The sequence below is a fragment of the Falco naumanni genome, chromosome 8, assembly GCF_017639655.2.
Source record: "Falco naumanni isolate bFalNau1 chromosome 8, bFalNau1.pat, whole genome shotgun sequence".
NCBI classification, from domain to species: Eukaryota; Metazoa; Chordata; class Aves; order Falconiformes; family Falconidae; genus Falco; species Falco naumanni.
This window is the reverse complement of record NC_054061.1, coordinates 45,312,268-45,338,090: the sequence shown is the minus strand read 5'-3', so window position 1 is coordinate 45,338,090 and position 25,823 is coordinate 45,312,268. Positions and strand designations below refer to the sequence as shown.

The window sequence follows — 25,823 nt, the reverse complement described above, 5'->3', positions numbered from 1 at the left end:
TAGCTGGCAACCCTCTCATAGCCACCCTCTGAAATGCAAGAGCATGCAGGCCACTCGCAGAGACCTGGGTAAGGACTTTCACAAAGGGGCTGGTGAAGGAAAAAGCAAAACGTAAAGGCGGTGACTGGATTCTGCAAAGGGAAAAGTGAAAGGTAAGACTATCGGGGCTACAAGAGAGAAGCAGGGAAGGAGGATAAAAGAAGTGGGAAAACAGGCATGTAATAAACACGTGAAAGGAGACAGGAAGCATATAGCACAACCCAGAGGAGAAAGGAAAGTAAAGGGTTAAAGGACAGTATAAATGGAGACAAAGGAGAGCAAAACTGTTCAGCAGTTCAGCTGCTACCTCAGGATGATGAGAAGATGTTTTGCTTTGTTGGGACTGGTAGTTAACAGCATGGACCAAATTTACTTCTAGTGAGAAATGCCAGGAGACATGACACAAGGGCTGGATTTGGCTGGGATTCTGCGCTTGCCGAGAAGGCAGATCATGCCAAACACAGAGGTTTCCCACCAAGGCAAGACCTTGCACCTCGGCCCGTGGCAGCCATGGCTCCTTTAACCCACACAGCAAGGGCAGGACACCGGGTCAGAAGTATGTGTGTGGTGAGACACACGCCATGTACCGCTGGGTTGACGGGTATCAGCTTTCTTAAGCTGGACATCTGTTTGTTAGCTCCCACAGGGCTTTAATGATGTGATAAAGACCTTGTAGTAATCAAATAGTGCTAGGAGCTACAAATGCACCAGGAGACTATAGGTCAGACAGGAAGGGGAGAATGAGGGAAGCACATAACAAAAATCAATAAAGATAATCTTAATGGAGAAGCCTGTATATGGAAAGTAATGCAAATGGTTTTTCATTTCCACTCCTACCTTACAAGAAGTCTCTAAAAAGGCAAATCCATACAATTAAACTGGGATTCCTGATTTTTCTCATTAATAAGTCAACAACTTTTCAAAGACTCATTTAAATTACAAATATTTCTGTCCCACCAGAACAGCCGTAGAACATCTCTCAATGTTTCTTGGTTCCTGGTACTATGTGGAACATGATTTAGACAGTCTACATTTGCAGTTAAAGCACGCTATGAATAGCAATAATCTTTTGAAAGATGCCTCTAATGCAAAGAAACCCACTGAATAACAGTTTCAAACAACTATATAAATAAACAATGAAGTCAGAGATATCACTCTGAGTAGTAATAATTTTTCCTTCCAATTTCTTTTTAAAGGATTTCAAGTCCTCATCAAGCTCTATGAGACTGAAGGTAAATATATACTTAAATGGTTGGCTAAATTGGCATTTAAGTCACTATGAAAATAATTTTTAAATTCTATGCTCTTAAAAGATTATTTTTTTAAAATCAGTAAAGCACAATATACTCAATCTAGCTTCCAGATTTTATTTCTAGTTAAGAATACACTTGAAAGGAGATATACAATGTGTAAGACAAAACATAAGAAACTTTTACAGCAATAGACCAATGAAAATGAATACACATTTTTGTTCATTAAGAGTTTTCGTTAAGCTGCAACAAAAATGCATAAAAGTAGTAGGGGAAAAAATTAATATAGATGAAGATTTGTCAATAAATCTCCCATCCTAATGAAAAAAAAAAAAAAAAAAAGAAAATAAAAGAGAGCATTTAGAAGAAATCTGATTCAACCCAAAAGTACAGAAAAAACCCAAGGTGAAAGCTAAGGTGCAGCACAAGAATCTGCAGAAAGCAGCAGGAAGGCTTGTTCACCTACATTTGATCCTGACCAATACAGAAGGATCAGCTGCAAAGACAGAATGTAACTTGGGTGAAGGTGATCATGAAATAGTCCCGTGTCAGAACTTTACAGAAGGAAGTAAGAACATCAAAGTGGAAACAATGGTCTAGGAAGAAAAAAATTCCATAAAACCAGAATACTGATAGCTAAATTCCTAGAGCAGGTCATGGGGGAGCAAGTGTATGGTAAAAAGAGTTGAAGAGAGCTTGCAGTTACTTAAACAAACAATACTAACCACACATACCATATATACTAGCACAGAGCTAGAAGGTGTAGTAAAGACTCAGCTAATGAAAGAGCTTTTCATTGAAATACAAGAAGGAAATGCACAGAAAGCAGAAACTAGGGGGTTTACAAAAAGAAAGTATAAAAAAATAAATTGAGTAACGAACGACAGAATTAGAAAATCAAAGGTATAAAATGAGACAGATCTACCAAGAAATGTCAAGAGGTACAAAAATATTCCACAAGTACTTTAGCAGTAAAGCAAAGAAAATAAAAAGCATTGATCTACTGTTCAACAGAAGGAAATCTATTGACAGACAATTCAAGAAGGCCAGAAGCAGTTGATTTATTTTTTATCAGTGTTCATTAGAAAGATCAGTGGCAGACACATGGCTAAGTAGTAGAATGACAGGAGTAAAACCTCAGCCTGAAAAAAACAAAAGAATGATTGAGAAAAGATTACATAAATTAGCTATTTCCAGATTGGCTGGGTTTGTAGAATTTCATGCAGGAAACTTGAGTAGCTTGAAGAAACTAAAAGGTGGTCAGCAGCCACCTCTGACAGCTCCTGGGGACTAAGGAAGGCAGCTGAAGACAGAAATAAGGGAAAAGGAGGAGCTGAAAAATGTCAGCTTAAGTTGTCTGCCCAGAAAAAAGTCCATTTGTAAGCACCTGGAAAAGAACAGGAAGATGAATCACGTGACGTGTATTAATCAAGAACAAATCATGCCACACATCTCATTTCTTTCTGTGACCGGGCAGCAACATTGATCAATTAGGGAAGAAACAGTAGATTTTCAACCCTTTGCTTCAGTAAAACTTTGGCACTGTCTCATAAGATATTCTTTCCTGCAAAGGGCAGATTAAATTCTTTTAAAACAGGCGCAAAGCCAGCTAGAAAACTGTATTTTGAAAGCCATTACCAGTGAAGCTAAGTCAAACTGGCAGTCATACCAGAGGTCTGTCCTGAGCAGCATTCTCAAGAATATATCACATCTGATAATATTAAATATTAACACAGGATGAAGTAGAACATACACTGATTGGTTCTGCAGGAGAATTCAGGACTGGAGAGAGTGCATGTACATTTGGGGAATAAGTTTAGAGTTTGATACAGTTTTGACATTGGTCTGAAAAAATTGTGATGCTGTTATGCAACACAGGTAGTGCTGACTACTTTTCTGAAGCAGGCAGAATCAGCTGTATAAAGACAGGGTAGGGAACAAGTGTCTTGGCACAGTTCCATAGAAAAAAGAAATAAGGTTTATAATAGTATTAAACAGAACTGAATAAGCAATGCCATACTTGTGTGAAAGTATATTTACAATACTGTACTGAGACGTAGTAACAGATTAGATACATAATGCAGTTCTGCTTCAGCCAGCCTTGGTAAGATCTAAGCTAAAGCAGTGTGTCTCACCTGCCCACCTCACAAGCATCGAAACCAACTGGACAGAATTTAGAGGAGAGCAACAAGACTAATCAGAAAGCACAACATAAATAATCGAAGTTGTTCAGCTAAGGAAAAATCAAGTCTTAGCAAAAGTGTGGTAAGAGTCTTTGGATTTAAAAGGCCTTTGAAAAGAAGAAAGAAGTGACCTAGTCCATCGTGCAGAGAGCAGGAAGAGATTAAATTGCTGTAAGAGAAGTTCAGGTTAGGCATCGGTGAAGCTTTTCTAACAGTGTGGCCAGTGAATACTGTCACAGACTGCCAGGGAGGTGTGGTTCCTCCATCTTTGGAGGCTTGGGAGGATACCTAAGGTATCTGTCAGGAGTGACACAGTGATCATGAATTGCGCATGTGGCTCAGAGGTGGACTAGAGGCTTTCCTGAAATACCTTTTAGCCTCACCATGTGGCACCATGCCATTTCTGAGGACACCCTTACGTGTCTAAAATTAGTTCAACCACAAGGTGGTGCCTGAAGAGATACAAGCCCCAGAGCAGCAAGCCTGGTCTACAAGACAGAAAGGCAGTCATTCCTACTGACGAACAATGTCGTTGCCATCCAAAAGACATGCCCAGCAGAGAGTCCCCTCAAAGTTACAGCCTTTCAAAGCCAATGCAGTGAACTCTGGCTGCACCAGCGACGAGCCGCAATGCAACAGGGCTTGGACTGAGTTTGCTATGGAAAGGCCAGTCATGCTTCAAAGGAGGAGAAATGTAACGTCAGTTAGCTTATAAGAGATACAGTGTTCCAGCAACAACTTCCCGTCAGAAAAAAAAGGATTCTGTGAAGGGTCGTATCTTAGGATAACAGTCACAACTTGACTGAAGTCCAAGAAATGTTTTGTAAGTCTACAATCTCAGCTCTCCTATTAAGGGATGATTAGAAAGGACTTAGAACTAACTCACCTATAAAAGAGCAGAGTGAGAAGATGTTTGATTACCTTCTTAACACATTATGCTATCTGTGAAGAAATAATGTGACTTAAGTACACACATGTTGCACAGAGGTGTATGACTACAGCTACTTGATAACCACATTTTTCAGAACTTCTGAATAAGGGAAAAGTTATCATGTGAACAGCCCAATATGCAAGCCAATTAGAGCAGTTTACAAATTATTACCCATCTCCTGGCCACAGCAGTATCAAGCATACCTGCTTTTAGCCCTCCTTCAGCGTGAGATAAAGCAATACAGCAGCATTATTTTGAAGCTTTAGCTACTTCATGCCCTTTTCCAACTAGTGCACATGACCTGCTGATGCCCCCGTAGGGGAGAAGGTGCATATGGGTCTGGAGGGTAGAGAAAGGAAGGCTGCAGGTGTTAGTAGGGGGAAGCAGAAAATTATTATAAGAAAGTGTAATAAAATGGCTTTCAGCGTTAACATTGACAAACTCCATATCTGAACATTTATGCATTCACATTCGTGTCATTCAAACAAATGCTTCATGAAGCCAATGACAAAACTCCCTAGTTAAACTGGGTGAACCAGGTAAAGTAACAACTTTAGACTCTATTCCTTTGAAGATTCCAATATTTATGCATGAGAGCAATACCATAGATTTAAATAGGACTATTCATGTGTATAATTATATGCACACATTTAATCACTAGAGAAATAGGCCTTAGATTTCAAACTATAGGGCAAGGGCTGCCTTTATTTCTGCGCTTCTTACATCACTGAGCAAGCCATATGCCAAAAAAGAAATAATATAATGAATGACAAGGGCTGCATTTGTCAAGTCACTTGAATCTGCTAAATAAAATCCAAGAACACCTCTTATAAAAATACATTTTTCTATTCCCCTTGTTAAATAGCTGTAAAGGGATGATTCTTCTGAGCCTTTACATATGAATGAATGCTTTAGATCTACAGCAGTTTGGATCTATAGAACGAAACGACGGAGGGGACCTAACTTACTACTCTCAAATGTTAACGTAGGAGATGTGTATTGCAAAGAACTAAGATGAAATAAAACAAAAGCCAATGAATCATGTTTTTCCCATGACCTCAGTGTAGCTCATCTCTGAACAGAGAACAAGTTTTGGTATTTACTGGAGTTAAGCATGGCATGTGAGGTTACCAGGGTGATCGGCTAAACCTGTGCACTACTGTTGATCCCTTTATTTCCGACTGGGGCACTGAAAAGAATTGCAAGTGACATCTGTTTTCCTCTGACTGCCAGCGAATCCAGAAGAAACAAAGGACAAAAGCCACACAAGTCGAAAGGTGGCAGCAGCAACAGCCACATCACTAAGAGATCTGTTTGTTTTACATCCTCAGTATTTACTGCTCATTGGTGATTTAGGGCCTAATCCAAATCCCACTGAAATTACTGGTAAATCCCTAACTGACTCCATGGGTTTTGAGTCAGGCCCATAGCATCTGATGATTCTCTTAAGTGTATTTCAGAAAGCAGAGCATCTTTAGCTCTTACCGATTCCAAATGACTTCTGATGATTGTCATTTATGACAGACATGCTTGAATATCCTTGTACACATCTCCTGAAAGGCTATCAATGCCCTAACTGGTTCACATGGGAGGAAATAAAACATACAAAAAACATTCCCACAATAGTGGTGAAAGTATAACCAGTCAGTAAGATACAGCTGACAATTAGAAAAGGTCCCCACAGCCTTCCCACACAATACCTCCTGCTTCTGCTCTTATGATTCTTTCTCAAATCTGTATGTCCATTTCCAAACTGTTGCCTTTTTTTGTAATACATCATCTATCTGAGCTACTTTGGACCAAAGGCATAGATAAGAGCTCCAAAGATGAGGAGCCTTTGTATAGATGATTTTTCCCAATATGAATCAGTATTTCCAGTGCTACAGGATAACCATATAGCAGAGAGAAAGCTGAGCATACAGTATCATAGCTGTGGGAGTGCATTTCCAGGTGGAAAGTAGTCTTGGATAGAGTATCCTGAAGTCAGTACCATTGGTCCTATTTCCATCTGCAGAGAGAGAGTGTGACTATGCAGACTGCAGCAATCTCTGCTAGGATGCTGCAGGTAAGACAACATACTTAGTGAATGCAGCTTACTGCAAAACATCAGAGAAGCAGCTGGCCAAAGATCCTGTCATTAAAAGGTCCTTTGAAAACTATTTTTCTCAAAACTTGAAGGAAAATGTAACCAATATTGTAGGAATTTCTGTGCTCTGTTAGCCTATGCTGGATCTCTGGAGTAGCCCTATGTAGAACATGCTGATACACTGATCAGTGCTTGTCATCAGAAAACAACCCAAGTCATGACCTCTAACCAGCCCCCCAGGCTGCACGGTCCACAAGAAACCTTGGCACACACTCTCTGCCACAGGGACTTCTCATGGTTGGGATGTATACATAACAGTCTTTGCCCTTATTATCTTCTTAAGTCAAGGCAGAATCCCAGGACAAAGTGAAAATGTGAAGTTTATAAAACAGTAGTATCATCTTCAGTTATAAAGAATGTTGACATTGAATCTTCCTGAATACCTGGTGGCATAATTTTGCTTTGATCATCAACTATTTCTACTATTGCCTTGGGGAAGCATAAATGAATTGTCATTGATACTGTTACAACCTAAATATACAGGCACAAAATCCGTTTCCCTATGCCAAACAGCAGCATTAATAAACATGATTTTAGGTAGTTTGAATTACTTCCCATCTGTAAGCTAAGGGAACAGAATCATCAGTTCAATCATTGAGCAACCTTAGCGAAACAACTTACTCTTAAGAGTTTCTGATGCCCACAGTAGACTTCCTCAAGCAAGATACAAAAAAACACCCTACAAGAAACAGGGTTGTTGCCAACACTCTATAAGAGGTAGATTTTCCTTGCACAACATAGCAGGCCATCCTCTTTCAGTCATTAAAGGATCTCAGCAGAACTTTACATTAAGCCCTTAGATACTCATTACATTAACAGGCTTAAAAGTCTGATTTGAATTAGTCCCAAAAATACAAAGGTTTTTCATGCCAGCAGGCAGCTGAACAGAAGTGGACACTCTTCCAAGTGAAAAGAACTTGGACAAGAATCCCCTAATCTACCAATACAAATAAAACATATACATGTTGAAATTTTTTTGCAAATCCAAAGCAGTCATGAAGGTTTTTTTCATTTGTTCTTGTTTTTTGTTGGGTTTTTTTTTTAACTTTCACAATTACTATGCTGATAAAAGCAAACATTTCAACAATCAAATTTGGTTTTTTAACCTAATTTAGGGGATAGGTCAGAAAATTTGGGTAACTGCATGTAAGAAAGAAAATCCAAAGAAAAGCAATTGAATGCAAAATATAAGGGAGTCAGTGGTACTGAAATTGTAAGGAATAAAAAGCTTAGATGCTGCTTTCTATGCTTTTAAGCTTGTACTTGAACAAACTGAACACTAGCAGAGCACACAAAAACTGATCTGCTGCTTATTTGTGACACTCGAGGAAGTAACCGATGACATACTAACTATATCAAACATTTTCAGTTTGCAATCAGTGTAGACTGGTCTGGACATGCCACCACCCTCTTACAGAAGACAGGACAGAGTGATGAAATACAGGTTAATTTCCAACCAAAGTCTTTTAAAAATGACAAAGAAAAAGATATGAGGGGAAAAAATACTCTTGATCACATCAGAATGCAATTACTTCCCAAATCCAGTCTATAATATTTTCCTTGCTCACCTTTGTATGAATCCCTTTCTTCCTTGTACTTTTCTATATCATCTCTGTCCTACCTCCCATAAGCCTCCCACAGATCTTACACAATAGTGTCCCATAGGAGAAGGAGAGCTTTTAACAATGAAAGAAAGGCATATAATTAGCTTTAGAGATTTCTATTGAACTCACACACAGCCCACCCTCTCTGATTACAAGTACCTGAAAGGAGGTTGTAGCATGGTGGGGGTCTGTCTCTTCCCCTAAGTAACAAGTGATAGGACAAGAGGAAATGGCCTCAAGTTGCACTGGGGGAGGTTTAGGTTGGATATTAGCAAAACTTTCTTCACCAAAAGGGTTGTCAAGCATTGGAATAGGCTGCCGAGGTGTTGTAGTCGCAATCCAACTCAGTCAGCCTCACACAGGGTACCAGTTGTTGCAGCACAAACTAGTAGGCTGCAACAAGGCTTTTACCATCGGTCAGATTCTACTAGTCCATGCTGTTTCTCCTTCCTCCAGAGGCCAGACCACACTACTCCTCCATCCTACCGCCTCTCCCACAATCCTCAGTGCTATTAAACTACTTAGCAGGACATCATCCATGTCAATCAACCCACTTGCCCACTGGCAAGGCCACAGCTGCATATTATCAATGATAATCAACCCACTGCCTTCATTCCTCTACACCGAGGGAAGTAGTGGAGTCACCATCCCTGGAGGTATTTAAAAGACATGTAGATGTGGTACTTAGGGACATGGTTTAGTGGTTTGGCAGTGCTGGGTTACCACTTGGACTTGATGAGCTAAAGGTCTTTTCTAACCTAAACAATTCTGTGATTCTATGTTACAAGGACTGAGCTCTGTCCAACCCAGACCACCATCATATCTGCAGGGAGACCTCACTACGCTCCTCTAGAAGACAAAAACTGTGGAAATAGAAATGCAATCATCACTACCATGCTGGACACATTTCACTGACCTCTTTGCTATCGCCTCAAAATGTATTTAGCAGCTGAGAGAACCAACCTGTGCTCCCCAGCACTCTCCACGAGACAGCACTGGAGCAAAATGCCTGCTCCATCTCCTAACTGGAGAAGTCCAAAACTGCCAATGACTGATCTCACAGCAAGTCTGTAGGTGACTTAGCAACACTTTGCAATTAACAAAGGACAAATTACTCAGAAAGAGCACTTGTTTCTGCTCTTCATCTATGTTTACCAAACAATGCAAGTACCAAAAGGACCTGTAGCCAGTCTAGATAATCTAAAATTGTATTACCAAAGCATTTTCAAACCACCCATGCTCACAAAAGATAACCATACAGTTTCTTAAGAAACATCTGTGAGCAGCAAAAGTGGGAAGCAGGGCAAGGTATGAATGGAGGAACACAGAGTCACAGGCCTGTTCGCAAATTAAGGAACATCCACAGAAACAGGAATTAATCACATTTTAAAAATCTTCTGAGTTTCATAAAACTACAGCACCTGTAATCTAAATACCCATATATTTAACTAACGAAACTAAGCAAAATAGACTAGTAGAAAGGATCAGTAGTTAAGACAGCTCAGTTTTATTCTTTTTTTTCTGACTACATGACCTTGTGCAAATCACATAATCACACCATGTTTCATTTTCCCCTTTTTAGAGAGAGGAATAGTAATAATTTCTACCTTTGTAAAACGCTTTGAATACTGTCAGTAAATGGACTACTATCAAAATATTCAGAGTAATGATGACTGTTTTAAAATCTATATTCTTTAAATGTAATACAATGTGAAGACTAAGCTGTATTTTAAAAAACATTCTAAAATTGCTTTTCTTTAGTAATCTACATGTATTAATAGCATAAACAGGAAAATGTGTCCCTTTAAATTCTCAAATACAATCTGTGTAGCAAATTTATTTTAGAAAGTTAAATTGAAATTGCATTATTAACACTTCTACAATGTTTCTTTGACAAACTGTAAATGTCCATCCTTTTAACACAAAATGATTCAGCCATTACCAAAAATGATACTTCACTGTGAATGTCAAAGGGAAAAAGAATATTGAAACAGACTATGACCAGTGCACAAAAACCCTGAGAACATGGCTAATGATGTCTTATTTTCCTGTCATTTTTCTACTTCCCCGCTACAATGAAACAGCTGCTATAACTACACTGCATGCACTGAATAAAATGCCAGAAAATGCTAACTCTGCTGTGAGCATTCCCAATATTCTGACAGAGGTATGACTACAGTTGTCATAAGGAATCTCAAGCCAGCATTGTCACGGGTTTCTCTGCTGCTGCATTTTTGTTAACCTATAAAAGAATGAAGCATTTTTTTCATTGTTTCTCATGAGAATTCCTGGTTTCTCGGTATCCATGGTTTTAATAGTATGTTTACCTGAAATCATTTACTTCTTGAGAAACAAACTATAACGATAAAGATGAAAAAGTATGGTAAATATTAGGCAGCAAGGTTACTGGTTTTTAAGACCTGCCTCTGACCCATGCTATAGGTACACAACTATTCAAAAGGCAAACTAAAGGGAAGTTAAATGTTAATGAGCTTCTGGAGGTTTTATTTCATTTGTTTCCAGATACCTTTATAACTTCTGCACACATCTCCCACCTCCCAGGAGGCATGTCTCTAGACAAGCAGGATGGGCTCTCTTGCGCTTTGATTACAGCCAGATGCCAGAACTGCCCTCTGAGGACTAGGTGGTGAAATTTTAGACGAAGTGGTTTCATGCCAAATATAAGGGTGCCAAAACCTGGATGGAGTGTGAATTAGTGGGTGAAATTGTGAACCTATTAAAATCAATGGTAAAACTCTTGACTTCAGGGTAGTCAAAACACCACCCAAGTGAGGCAAGAGCACCTGTCTCCTGGGTGACAGTGGTTTATGTATTGTGTGACCCCAGCTAGCCATTCCACCTCTGAGTATTTCAGCTTCTCCATCTGTAAAATGAGGATGACAGTAACGACTCACATTTCTGACAAGTGATGAGAACGAGCAACTAAAAACACTGCTGAATGCTGCAACTGAAATCCTGGAAGTGTAGTGTCTACAAATTCATTCTAAGCTTTTTATAATGGTTTTTAACACAGAAAGGAAAAGTCATCAAAGTGAGGCAGGGCTAGAGGGCATTGAAGGTTGCCTCCTGAATTCCCTGGGGAGGTCAGCAACAAGGTAAACCCTCTGGCAAGCGGGGAAGAGAGGTTAATTTAAACTCATTTTGTGTCTCTTCTGGTGATCCCACATTCCTTATTCTCCAAGTTCAGGACAGTGCATTGTGTGAATGTACATGAAATGAAGAAACATTGAAGGAGACTGGCACATCTGCCTCAGATTCCAGCTGCCCTATCTAGTCCTCACTCTTCTTTCTGTCACCCTTTTCAGAAACAAATTTTTGCTAAAAATGAAACTGAGAAGGTATAATCTATCAATACCCCATCAACACCTTCTGTTATCCTACTTCACAGGAGATTTTTAATGATCTGTATTGGTTTCCCATCTTCGCAGAATATATTTCTTTAAAAAGGTAAATTATTGTTTCTATATTATGTGAAAGTAAACAGAGGAAAGAAATCCCACACTGATGACTAGACCAGAACACATTTTTAAAAGAGCATAAACATCTTCTTTCAGCCAAGCATTTCTTTTCTTGAACAACTTTAAGTCTTCTGTCATAAACATAAAAACCATTCAAGCACTTCTGTTTAATTTACCTATTTTTGCGTCAGTGGAAAAGACAAGCATTCTGCTCTTGGCAAGTATCCACAAAACAACCTTCTTATCTTCCTTAAAACTTCTATTTCCCATGATGTCTACAAAAAGTTTGTCAAAGTGGAGGGTGCTGATGTGCTGACTGCTACCTATGCTGCCTCATCCAAGCCTCTCAGACTGTGCAGTTTATCTGTTGGGTGGTTTTCAAAATTGGGTTGTGGTCTTGTTAGGGTAGCACCCTTCTTCCTAGTGCTTCCAACACAAGATACAGTTCCTGTGACTTGTTAGCATTGCCACAGCTCTGCTAACCACAATGAACCTTCATGACCGGACAGATCTAACCAAAACAGAAGGGACCTGGTCACGAGGGATAACATGCATCTTCTGAGGACAACCCACTAACTTCATTACCTCCTCCTGCTGTGAGGGGATATCATCACCCAATTTAGTAAAGGGCAAAGTCCAACAGCATACATTCAGGGGGAAATACTGTCTGTGAAAGGCAAGGACTTTTCTTTTTCTTTTACAGTAAAATCCAATTGTAGTCTTACATACTTAACTAGTGTGAAATGAAACTCAAAGCTGTTGTATTAGTTAATCAGTTAATTCAGAGGTCTTCACATACCTTAGTGGCAGTAAATGTATTGATAAAAAACATACAAAGGCATTTGGAATCAAATTATTAGTTCTGAACAACATGGATTAGTATGCACTTTTTTTCACATTAATTCCATAATGCAATGGGAATAATCAGTAAATAAAACACAAACATTGAGTTAATGTGCATCTGTGTGAACAGTAGGTATTCCCCCAGAGAACAGTAAAAGAGTAACAGTATTAATTCCTGTCAACCTGAACAAAATATAACCAGCACTGGAAAATAGTAGATATTTCATATTTGTAAATTTGTTCTTTCCCTCCTCCTAACTTCCTACAGAGCTTGTAGTTGCCTAACTTGCTATCATTTAAATCAAGCCTGTTCACATTTGATCTTACTGTTCTGAATTTCAGCTCATCCTCCCTGATAACTAGTGAGGGACAGACGTTTCTAAAGCTGCTTCTGTTGCTAAATGAATCTTTCTTGCAACTTGAGAAAAAAAATTGCTCCACAAATGCACACAGAAAACTGCAATAATTAACCCAAGACTGATGGAAAGGTGAAATTACTCTACCTGCATTTTCCCTAGCTAACCACATCTCTTTACATCCCAATTCACCATAGTATGTTTCTGAAAGAGATGACCTCTTTTTAGCTCTCTCAGTATGCAGCCCAAGCTGTGTAAATTCTGTGATGTCTGGCTTTTAGGGATATCACAGAACCAGCCCTGTCCTTGTGAAATGGAAAGGGACCTATTGTATGTATTTTGTAATTTATCCCCTTTCTCCTATTTCTCTTTAATGTTGGCTTTAATTTTCACATCATCGCTAAAAATATTGCTTTGTCCAGCTGAATTTCTGTCCCTGCCATCTGTCAACTACTCACTTCCTTTTTAAACATAATCCAAAAATCTTCTCTGGCTTAATTGACTCTTTAGTGACTCTTTGTGGGCTGTATTCTTTCTAATAAGGACTGTTGCAGTATGTTAAGGAAATCACAGTGTGAAAATGTTTGCTGTTCCAGAGAAGTTTAATTACTGTAATCCAAAACAGCTTGCCTGGAAATACTGAATGTACATAGAGTATTCCCAGCTAACTTATGTTACAAAAAATATAATTTGTGCAGTGATGTAGGAATCTTCAGCTTCTCCATGACAGTTGGTCTAGGAGACTGTCTGGGGGAATGGAAGATGCATCCTCCCCTGAGGAATTTCTGGTACAGTGAAGTCCAATATTATTGCAGATTCTCCTGTGTCTGTACTACCACAAGGTCACACAGCGCTTTCCAGGCAGCAATCCAGGTTCTCCACCCCAGACCTCATAGCAGAAAAGCCAGACAAAACACAAAAGACAGCATTTCAAGAACACTGACTGTAACACTGAAGAAGCATTCAGGAGCTCTAGCAAGGCAACCTCCTGATTTTCTTCTCCTTCCTCCTTCCCCCAGTTTGGATCAGTATCAGGAAGACAAGAGAGCCATTCTATTACACAGGCCCAGGACTGCTGTGGAGCAGTGGCTATACGTTTAGTATAAGCAATGCCAGAAACCTTACTGTTAAGAGTTTTGTCGACAGGTTTTTCCAACATTGCTCTGGAATCTGTAGCAGCTAACACTGACACTCAGCAGAGTGTGAACTGAATCAGGGGAAACAAAAGGGGAGGGGGGTGTGTGTGTGTTAGGCTCCTTTATCTTGTGGACCCCTATAGTTTTGCCAGTAAAGACGAGGAACCTTGTGCAGCAAGTAACAATAGGCTTTTCTTAGGTTCATTTCCCAGATTCATTTGGAAAAGCTGCCAGAACCCAGCAGCCTGCAGACCACAAGCTGAAAATCCCTCATCACAGAATTAAAACAATCCAAGGCCTGGGTGGGGGAGTGGGGGGGTGGGGGGGAGAGGGGAAGAAATATTTGCCTGGATCTGTATGTGTATTACAGCAATAATAAATTGTTATTTATACAAATAATACAAATTTGTATTTAAACACAGGAGACTGTATTTCTTTTGTGATTTAGCAGTGAACTGCAGTAGAGCTGCAAGCTGCCCTGACAAAGCGACACCCTGTCAGTTGTCCCTCTGCTTCCCCTGCAGCTGACATAAGCTGGCAGAAACGCCAGGTTTGGGGCAGGAGAGAGCCTCAGTCTGTAGCTGACAGGCCTGGTAGTGCATTATGCAGAGGCCAGATGTTTAAGGCTGCAGACAGTTCACAGCAGCCTCAAACAAGACCACTGTGGTCTATCCCCTCCTTGAACTCCACACCCAGGCTCTGCCCTGTTGCATGCTGGCCCTGGCCAGGAAGCTATTTTTCATCCAAAACAGCAGAAAATTAAGCTCATATAAACGGTGTTTCTGTCAGTTCTGCTCCCTTACCACCACCAGTCAAGCAGGAGTGTCAGTGTGATGGAGGAGAGAGCACATGTAGCTGGATGCAGAGAGAAGGGATGTCAGAGAGGGGACATGGGGATGGACAGGTGCCCTACAGTCCCAGTACAGGTCACTGGAAGCTGCTGTAGAAGGGCAGCCACAGCCCTGTGGTTCTCCCTGGGCCAAATGGTGCTCTGCTCTGGGAGATGATGCTCTCACTATCTTCCTATTGCACAGCCACCCTCTCCCACCTCTGTTCCTGATGTAAATGCTGACCCTCATGTTGCTCTAAGATGGACTGTGTCAGAAAACGGGTTTGGGTGAAAAGTAACCATCTGAGCCATTGTGCAAAAGCCTACAAGGGAAGAGTCGCATGAGAGATGACGTTTCTTCAGCCGGCTCAGATTCATGCATTTGAATTTAGCTACTTCCAAGAGTGAGGTTGAACAAAGCAGTACTGGGAGGTTTACAAAGACTTAATCATAATTCTCCCCTGTTAATCTACTGGCTCTTTCTCCATCCAGTTCATATTTAAGGTTATTATACAAATTGTTTATATAATTTAATTTCCTAAGATGAAAACGAATGTGGCTGATTAATCCTAATTAGAAGCAGTGTAATAACTGGTAATGGAAGTAAGACTGATCTTTTGGGTTTGAGGTTTTTTTTTTTCATTTATATTTTGGAATCTAAATTATATATTTTTCTGGTAGTCAATTCAGCTATGTGTATTTGTATTTCTTCCCTAACTGTTATCTTTAAGACAGCTGTATCACAGATGATACAGCACACAAACATCAAATATGTTCACAGTCTTGTGCCAAGCTCTCTTCCAGAAGGATATTTACAAAAAGAATAAATAATGAAAAGTCAGAAATCATAAATCTTTAAATACCTGAGCAGCACTTGTTCCTTAACCATCACTGGAGATAATAGTCCTTAATTACCTTTTTGGCTCTGTCGTAGATATCAGACATTTTTGCCTCAGCAATTCTAACTCAGAATGGCTCTAAATGAGCACCACAAGCTGAACGCTTGTTTTGGTGGTGTTGCTCTTCACGTGGAGCCAGCACAACAGGCTCTTGTTCTTAACTAGCTAGCACAAAAAGAAGAACAAAATCACTGGACAGCTTTTCTCCACTATTTATTAACCTCTCAAATTTTTGTCATCTGTACACAGACAAAAAAAGATGCTGCTAAATGATCAGATCAGACACATTGATTACTTCTTACAGACTCAGAACTATAATTGACTTTGTGGAATACCAATTTCCAGCACACGTTGTAGGACAGGCAGTCAAAATGCTCTGTGAGAGATTATATGAGTGACTAGAATGAATCTGATTTTAAGATCCCTGATCCAATTTTTCTGCCAAACTTGAGAAAATAATTATAAGATTCAAAAAAATTCATTTTGCTGTTTCAAATATAAGTGCCAAATGTGTTACTTGTATACGCTTGACTTATCTGAAGACGTGAACCTTGAAAAGGACTATCTTTTTTTCTCAGTATAATTACTTTCTGCCTTTCAAGTGCAAGAGATAAATGGAGCATACGTGCATGGTTTTTATGGGTTGGGACAGAATCACAGAGAAGACACAGCCAAGAAGCAGGAGTCATCAAATGTGACTCCGCAGTATATATTATCAGACTGCCCTTGCCAGCACTGGCAGGTAAGGCAATATGCTGTTTCCCCAGACAACTGGAACTGAGAGTGATGCTGCTATTGAAAGAAGGTCCCATACCTACTCCACAATATTGAGTATTTTACAAATTCTAGTATTTTCTAATAATTTCTGTTATTTTTACATTATTTATTTTATTTATCTAAACTGTGATAGCAACAGTTATTCTGCTAGGCAAGAGGAGTTAGAAAGGGAAAATATCTCTTCAGCCAAACTGCCCTTCCCATACTATCACAAGCACCCTTTTGTGCGGAGGTTAGTCAGGGAGGAGGTGAGTACTTGCTTACTCTGCTACCCTGAAGGCAGCCAACAGTGTGAGTTAGATCCCCACCAAATCACAAGATCAATGAAGAAATATGTATCACTTAGTTTTCCATTTGTCTACTGATTTCTGAAATTCTTCCTCCCATTCATAGTGTCTCTTAGGATTATCGCACCAAGGACTGATCACAATAAGGTCCTGCAAGAAAAGTCACTTGAAATGTGTGAACACATATAAATCCCATGCCTTACAATGTTCTGAGTAAACCAGCACCTTTCTGTCTGACAGTCACTCCATCTTTTCTGTGACTGCAAGCTTTTTGTAGCAGAAGCCTTCATCCCTCCTTTGCATCACAGCACCCCGCAGAAACAAGAATTGCAGGGCTTTAGGATACACATAAATTGCAATAAAGACTGACATAATATTTTTTTTTAAAGCAAGAGAAGTGGAGACCACCAAAATAACAGTGATGAATGCTTGAGGGGACTGTTCATTCAGAATTCATATTAATACTCAGATGTAAAGGTCATGCAACTAAAAACTCATATAGTTTAGCTTTAATATTGACTTGAGTATATGGATTGTTCTGCTGGTAACAGAGGTCTCTCTCTCTCTCCCCCATACCTCTCATTCTCCATTTTTCCCCCCTCCCTAATGATAAGACCCGCACTACACTGATTTGGATCTTGCAGGTAGTTTCACCATGACTCAGAAAGTCATTACAGCACTTAAAGAAGGATAGATGCAGACACACCTTTCCAAGCTCAGTTTTTTATTCCGGAGCAAAGGGCAGCGGTTGCTTCTGAAGTTTTGCAGCTTTGACAGAAAAGGGAAGCCCTGTCTTCAGGTGGTAACAATTCAACTGTGCTGTGCTATCGGACACTATTCAGTATCCTTCCCATTTCATCTTCTCCCAAGATAAATGTGTCAATTTGTTTATATTTTAAAACTGAAATACACCTACATATATTTAATCCTCTGTTGCTAAAATGAGAGTAAAATTTAACATTAAGAATACTCCTTTAGCATCTGTAGATTGCAAAATTCTGCCCTTTTCTACAAAAAGTTTAATTCATCTGCCAAGAGAAGTCCTGTCTCCATCTCTTACCAATCTCACTACCATTGCAGACAGATCTATTTATCCTTAGACCTGTCCTTAGAACCATCACAATAAAAACTCATTGTAGAAAGAAAGGACCATGTTTTTTCTTCCAAATTCATGGAAGGGCTTCAAGGACCAGGGATCTTTGACCTGAATCAAGTACACACTGAAGAGAAGTTATTTTGACATGTGGACCGGTAAATACACAGCAACTTGGACCAAGGATTCTGCTCTTTTTCTCCACAATGCTACTAATTTCTGTATAATAATAGATCAAATGAGAATCACTAACCCAATCTGCAGGTTTCGTATTGGGACTACTCTGGCTAGTTCTGTACTGGTCAGATTGGAGCTCAATTATATCATTAGTTACAGCATAAGAAACTGTTGCCAGTAGGAACTGCCATTAGGGTCTCCAGAATTCAGGGTACACAATGAAATCATGGGTCACAGATATTTCATAGATTATCAGGTAGCTGAACAGGGTAACAGAAGATGGGGTGGTGCAAGTGCAAGGTTTTCTTTGAGGCATCGCTATTCACACTGGCATTTAGAAGGGAAACCTACAGCTGTGTATCATCTCCATATGGCTGGAATTGGAGATACCGATGTACCAAAACCTTCCCTGTGGTTCTGCAACAATTTAGTTTATGCAAAGTCTACTTATGTAAGTCAGCAGACCTACTAACAATTTTGTTTATATTAAGGAGCTCTGATGACATATAAAGACCTTCACATTTTTCATGATGAAGTTCATTACTAACATATGAAAAATGTATTTTTCGCAGACTCCTACTCATCTCACACTCCTGTCTTTGTTATCTCTCCTGCCATATGCTGTCACCATGTGACTCATTGCCAGGGACTATATGCACAGCCCCTGCACTAGCCAAATTGTTACAGGCTGCGATAATGATTGAACCCTGAACACTTCCACTTAGAGCAAAATGAAGAACGTGAACAGACCTCTAAGCAAATTACTTTCATATATGTGAAATTGGTGCCAAAGTATCAGAGCAGCCCCTAAAAGTAATCGGTACAGTTAGGACTGTATGAAGACATTATTTAGAAATGTTTGCACATAGTGCTTTTATGCAATCACGTCAAAAACAGAAAATGAAAGGGAATTATTTTTTTAACCTATGCTAACATTGTATAGTAGAACTGACTCTGGCACAGAGCCCAAGAGAGGAGAGGAATTAATGCACACATACCACTGGACAGTTATATAAACCATCCACATAGAAAATCAGTTCTGATATAACACAGTTTTCATATGCACGTTGGAGACGTTAACACTTGCAAACAAACACCTTGTCATTGCACCTTGCTAGTACACTGCCTGCTTTCCTGCTCTATCTCTCTTTTTATTGTTTCTTCTAGGCTGAAAATTTCATAAGCATGTGAAACATTTCCCTTGGCATTCTGCTAATGCTTTATCAAATTCCACATTTGACAATCTACCGAATATGTTAAAAGATAAGTCTTCTTCTCGGTCATCTGGGAAAAATAAATTGAAATATAGGGAAATAAGAGGTAAAATTATTGGGTTTATTGCTAGAGTAGCTAATATGGTGAATGAACATGATTATTAATGGTGTCTTGTGTAGACTTTTCAAGGCTGCCATGTCATCTTTAAAAAAAGTATACTTTCGAATGCCCAGAGCCATACTTAAGTGCTGGAAGATTGAAATAAGTGAATATTCATTTGCCTGGCAATGTTGAAAATTGCAGTATTTTGAGGATTAACACTTAGATTATATCATTCTCTGTCAACTGAAAAAATCTTTTGGATATAATTTTATTAAATGCATTTAGAGTTGATAAAATAACAAATCATGTTTTCACAATCACTCAAATTATTGAAATGCATAAAAATCAGTACGGCACCTAAGCCTTGTTAAAAATTCAGTAATCTACATTTAGATTACACCAAATTAACCAGGGAAGAATATGGATGAAAAGGTGACTTTCAGAGGAGTATTTCAGCACATCCTATAGTAGCTTTGCTATACAAAATACCTTCAAATAAATCAATTCAAATAAGCTTCCAGTCTAGACCATTTGGTCATTACATGAAAAACATCAAGGGGACATTTCAGCCTGTAAACTTCACAAACTTGATCCATGTGTTTCTCAAATATTCGTGCACTAGGGGGAGTTCCTGCAACTCTTGATGACAATAGAAATCCAAAGACTTAACAGAAATAAAGCATGAGTGAGATTTCAGCAAAAAGACGTATTGTTTACCTAATAGCAAGAATGACTGTATGAGTTTGTACAACTTAATCTGCTTATATCTTCTGTGTTCAGTATGGTTTCATCAGTACAAAGGAGACAAAGAGGCACTTTTCCCTCTTTCAGGATGTATGCTTTCAATGAAGGCAGAAATTTATGTAGGTTTTAAACAGTCATAGAGATTAAGTTGTACGAAAAGAAAGCTAGCATGGGTTTTGACATGAGATGTTGTTTTAATTGAATATGTCACTGGAAAAATATATGTGAGCAGGTAATCAAAGTCTGTACCTTAATAAACATGAAGAACTGAAGTCCGTACCATAAACATGGATAAGAGGACTTCATTAACACTGCTCAGTCAGCCTCCATTCTTGAAATTCTCTGCTTTTGAGCACTTAATTTTTCAGCCTTCCTTTCAAGCAGAATTATTTAATTTTTGTGTGTGTGTGTAGGTGCAGTTTCTTGAGGATGTGGGCGTTCTTTTAGCAAACTGCAATATGGAAATTCCATTATGAAAAAAAATATAAAACTTCAGCTTGGATCATTAGCAGGATTAGGACTTTTTGACTACCAGCTACTTGAGTAAATTGAATAATTGTTTTTAATTACAGATTTCTATTCCTTCTGTGGATCATTCCTGTTATCTTAGACATAGCATCCACAGTTTGCAAAGGAGTTTAAAACATTTACTGTTAGCAGAAAAAAACATTCAGCACCACACTCCATCACAAAGCAGTAGTTCATGCTTTCAATGGGTCTGTCCTCTGTTCTCCACATTCGTTCCTGTGCCTCTACAACACATTTCTGCAATGCACTCTTCTTTAAAACTATCACATATCTCATGTCTCCAGAGCTGAAAGGGATACTTCTTTACTCATTTCCCACTTGGGCACCAGTAGGGGGTGAAAAAGCACAGGGAAGACAACTGTTTTTCAGTTACTGTCTGGCTTTATAATAATCAAAATGTCACTCTAGCAACTAGAATGAATGATTGCGAGAAAACCCATACCACTGAGATCAACACAGGACTGCCCAAGCAGCCCAGAACCAAAGACGAATAGTGTGGGGATGCTGCACACACAACACACACAGCCTGTGTGCACAAGCCTGCAGTTAAACTGTAACGAGCCTCTAGTGAGCCAGTTTCAACTGAGATTTTTCAAGTCTTAACAATACAGTTTATTTTGTAGGGGGTTGCAAATGGCACTCCTTACTGCCAGAACAAGCCCCAGATGTCGACCTCCTATTCCAAAAGATGGCATTGCTACTGTATCACTGGGAAAAGTTATTTAATATGTGCTATGTATTTTCCCCAAAACTCAATGTCAGAGAGGTGTGATCCATTTCAATTTAAAAATCAGCCAGAAGCATACTCTCAGCATGGCAAATTCAGCATAAACAGTGAAAAAGTGGCCAAATTGTAAGAACAGGATCTTGTAGTGGGAAGCTCTGTGTAACCCTGCTGCCAGCTCTGCTGGTAATATATGGAAACAGAAGCACTACCTATTCTGTCTGCACACTGGAACCTGACCTCCCCTGTGTTCTAAGTACTCTTCTGTATCTTTTCCAAAAATGTATTTGAAATTATTATTGATTTTGTAATTTTGGCTTGAGGGTTATATTCATCTCACAGATGCAGTTATATCTAACTCTGCCCCACAGGAATTTTCAAAAACTACAGCTAGAGAGACCAGTGTACAGGTATTAGACTGACTAGTTAAAAAGACCTAAGCTGTGTTATCTTCCCTTATGTAAGACAGCTTTAAATTGACTTTGTTTCCATTCCCCAAAATATAACTGAGGACAGCAGTATACTCTGTCTCAGTATTTTATGCTCAATTTAACTGTTATATTGCATCAAATGATGTGCAATAATGTAACCCTAAATGCAAATGAATTTGTGTTTAGTAAAAAAAAAAAAGTCTCTTTGCTGCCTTCTCCAAAAATATTTTTTTTATAGATTCTAATGAACTAGGAAAAGCAAACATCCCCATATGGTGAGAAGATTTCAAGGCATGTATTAAAAGAAAAATCTTACATTACTCGTCAAAAACTAATACATGTGACAGTAGAAAAAAAATTGAGCTATGAAGATGAAACTCCAATAATTAGCAAATAGGGAAAATAATCTATTACGGTGGTTGTAAAAGGCTCAGCACAGGCTAAAAGAGAAAAACATGCTTTTCATATTTCAAGAGTGGAATAGATTAAAATTCATTTAAAGCAAATTATTTATAGTTATAAACTTCCCTGGAAGGTTAAAACAACACACATCACCCAGAATAAAAGCATTATTATGATCAGAAATACTGAAGGTGTTATCTCCTTCTAAGGAGTAAGGTTACACTAAGAGTGTAATGTTTTCTTACCATTTCTTACCATCAAAAAGATTTTGAGGAACTTTCTCTGAATCTCAGAAAGCTCCTCACTCAGTCTTTTTCTGGACATTAGAGAGTAGCCTGCAGACCTCTCTGAGATGTATTTGCTGCCAGTCCCACATCATTCTGGCAATCTAAAGATATCAAGTAGTCTAAAGGTGTCCTGCAAACTCTTCCCGTTCCCTGGATGAATGCCCTTCCCTGATGCAGTAGCCATCCTGACAGTCATATATCACTCTAAAATAAGCAAAATACATAAAATACACAAACACAGGGCTGTTTTCTGGTATGCTGTTATTTTGTATTTCAAATAGATGGCAACAATTCCAGGAATTTGGCCCTGCAATCCCAGTATCTCCCTGATCATTCAAAACTGACTGCCGAGCACAAAGATGGACATGTTGTGCAAGCACTGTAACAGCTGTCCAGCTTAAAATTGCGGGAATGAAGCTTGCATGCAGTAAACAAAACACTCAGGTATTTATCTCTGCTGCATTTACCTTTCACTTAATGTAACCGAAGAGAACTGTGGCCATGTGGCAAAAACACAGATCTAGGATTCATACACTGTGTAGCTTCTTCTGCCACATTTGTCATGGGACTGTCTGAGTTCCTCCAGCATGAGACAAGGTGACAAGCATCTGTCACATACTTACTCTCTCGGCTTCTCCTCAGAAATGTGTACAGCGTGGGAGGGAGAAGGATGGTTGTTTTATATATGTGTCTTGGAAAGGAAATTAATATGGTCTTATTCCTGTAAAAGGCACTGAACAGTTTGAGCCTGCCTCAGCCAAGTTCTGTCTCCTACCCAGGTGAACATTACTTTGTGTGGGAAGAGTCCTGTTGTGCTAGAGAAGCACAGCTATTGGCAGCGGTATTAGTCACTAAATTTTGCTCAGTTCTAAAACACTTTTTACCTGAAGGTCTGTACCACCCTTAGCTGTGCACCACAGCACCACACCTGTGCCCAGGATTGTGGGGATACCACCTTCTAGAAAAGAAAAATGTTTTTACCTTACTACCTATGTTTCAGAAAATACAACATCTTTTAGTTTGGATTCTATGCCTAGTGCTTTCACTGAGAGGTCAGGCAACACCCTTGATCTGACCTAACTCCAAGTGTAGCATTGAAATGCCAACACCTTACCTGCCCTAGGAGAACCAGCTTTAGCAGGGGGTTTGACTAGAATATGTCCAGAGGTCCCTTCCAACTCTGAGCATTCTGTGATTCTGCCTTCTTAGAGAAGCACTGAGACTTAACTCATAACTGTTTGTAAATGCTTACAGAATGAAAGGTGCTATCTAAGTATCTAAGCGTTATTGCTCACCACATAGAAAAATGTTTAATTTCCTGCAGGATAAGGCTGTGTCAGGAAGTGGTATAGCATTAGTGAAAAAGACTCTAGTAAGAGGAACTGCATACTGTTACATTTATACATTTAATAAAGGCTGAATGTGACAATTAAGAAAGGTCAGTACCCTTGAGGAAGCAGGACAGACAGACAGGGAGAGGTGGAAGCAGTTATTTTTGCATTAAGGAAACACACTAAAATATTCATTGTCTTTATCTGCTGTCAAGACATGTATTTTGTGTACGAAAAATACCTTTAACCTTTTAATAACATCACACAAATGCATCCAATTAAACTCCTATGTCCAGAAAGAAGGCATCCAAGCATCTATTTATTACTGTAACTTTTCTACTCCTGCTATAAAAAACTCTAAAAGTTATTAATCTTTACAGCAATGCCCAACACTATTTCTTCCCACTATTATAATTACTTTAAACCCGGCATAGAAATATTCATGAGTTCTTTCATGTGGGTTCTTCCTCTGGTGAGGCTGAAAGCACAGAACTATTTTACAAAGGGGAACTGGCATGTAGAGCTGCTCTCTGAACACAGGAGAAAATTCACCCTGAGCAAAGAGCCGGAACAATGCCTATGCATCAGTTAAGACTCAGTTAAGCCTTAAAATAGGGTTTAGTTATGAATTTTACGATCCATCGGCAATGCACTGGTCTTGTCACAGTGCTGCTTTTCTTCTTTACCCTCAGCGCCTTTCTGACAAAGATAGGACAACCAGATTGTAACACAAACTTGGGCAGCAGTATACTTTCTCATAACGGTGATCCAGAACCAGTTACTTTTTCCAGTTGTATGGCACAATGCTATACTGTACTCACATGCATCAATGACATGCTTTGTATTTGCACCTGGTTCTTTTCAATTTAATGCTGTACTTTTGCATTTTTATTACCAAATTCCTGCCCGTCGGCCCCCCGCTCCCCCAGTCAAAAAACAAAGGCAAAACTAGGTGTGATTTACCTTATTACAATTTTTAGAAACTTGGCAAAGAGCACTGCTTGACATACTGTCCTTATCTGGCATTCCTAAAAAAAAGAATATAGATACATACTGTACATTCTTTAAGTAACAGTGGAGATATTTATTACTAGAATAGGGGATTGGAGGGTTCGATACTTTGATAACTTACACATTAATCTATGATTTTTTAAGAGCAAAACAGATTTATTCATACAAAAGTTTTCTCTTGCGAACACAAAAAACTAACTTGTGTAAGTACTATAAACAGCTTGCTAAACATAGTACTTTCTCACAACGTAATATTTGAAGTCTTTATACAGGAATTACTTACAGCTTTTTTATTTTACATTACCTGTGTTTTAGTACCTGGAGTCAAATGCTATGCTATGCTATTGTTTCACAAATAGAACATACTGAACACATAACATATGGGACAAAATTTGCAGATGCAATTGTTAGCCATCAGATATTGTCCTGGTAGGCATCTAAATAATCCTCTGGCAACTAAATAAAAGTACCTTCATTTACAGAAGTGATGCATTCCAAAGGCTGCCCTTGGATTTGTGTCTGCAACCCTGTCCCACAGTTTGACAGGTTCTCATGAGGCAGAGACATACCCAAACTTATTTAGCTAAGTAACTAAGGTCAGGCAGCAGCATGTTTACTGCAGGCTGTCTGATCAAGCACTAACCTAGGTTCCCAAGCAAGTTGTGTAGCCCATTCCAACTACAAAAGTAAGTCAGTTTGTTATATTTATTTCAGTAGCGGGACTCATGGCCATGTTCCATGGAAATAACGCAACACCTATAACCAGTTAAATGTTAAGTGACGTCATACAGTATGCTTTGATCAACAGGCCTGGCTCATAGTGCAGATTTGTGTACAGCTCTGTGTACACTTGGATACAGCTGGGAATGCAGTTAGGCAAGTTCCAAAGTATTTCCTACTATGTGCAGTATTAATACAGTCATAATACTGAATTGCATTTAACATGTAAATTCCAACACTCAAAACTAGAGAACTTTCATCTATCCCTTTCTTCTCTTTTCTTTTTTTTTCTAACCTTT

At 39.1% G+C, this 25,823-nt stretch overlaps 1 protein-coding gene across 8 annotated transcripts in view; it reads right to left on the bottom strand.

The window, feature by feature from the left end:
• RAPGEF4 (Rap guanine nucleotide exchange factor 4) overlaps positions 1-25,823 on the bottom strand; it is a 158,566-nt gene that overhangs the window by 58,202 nt on the left and 74,541 nt on the right. For all 8 annotated transcript variants that reach the window (XM_040603595.1, XM_040603593.1, XM_040603594.1 and 5 more), the window contains one exon: positions 24,757-24,821. In XM_040603595.1, coding sequence (XP_040459529.1) covers positions 24,757-24,821 — 65 coding nt within the window. The remainder of the gene's footprint in view (positions 1-24,756; positions 24,822-25,823) is intronic.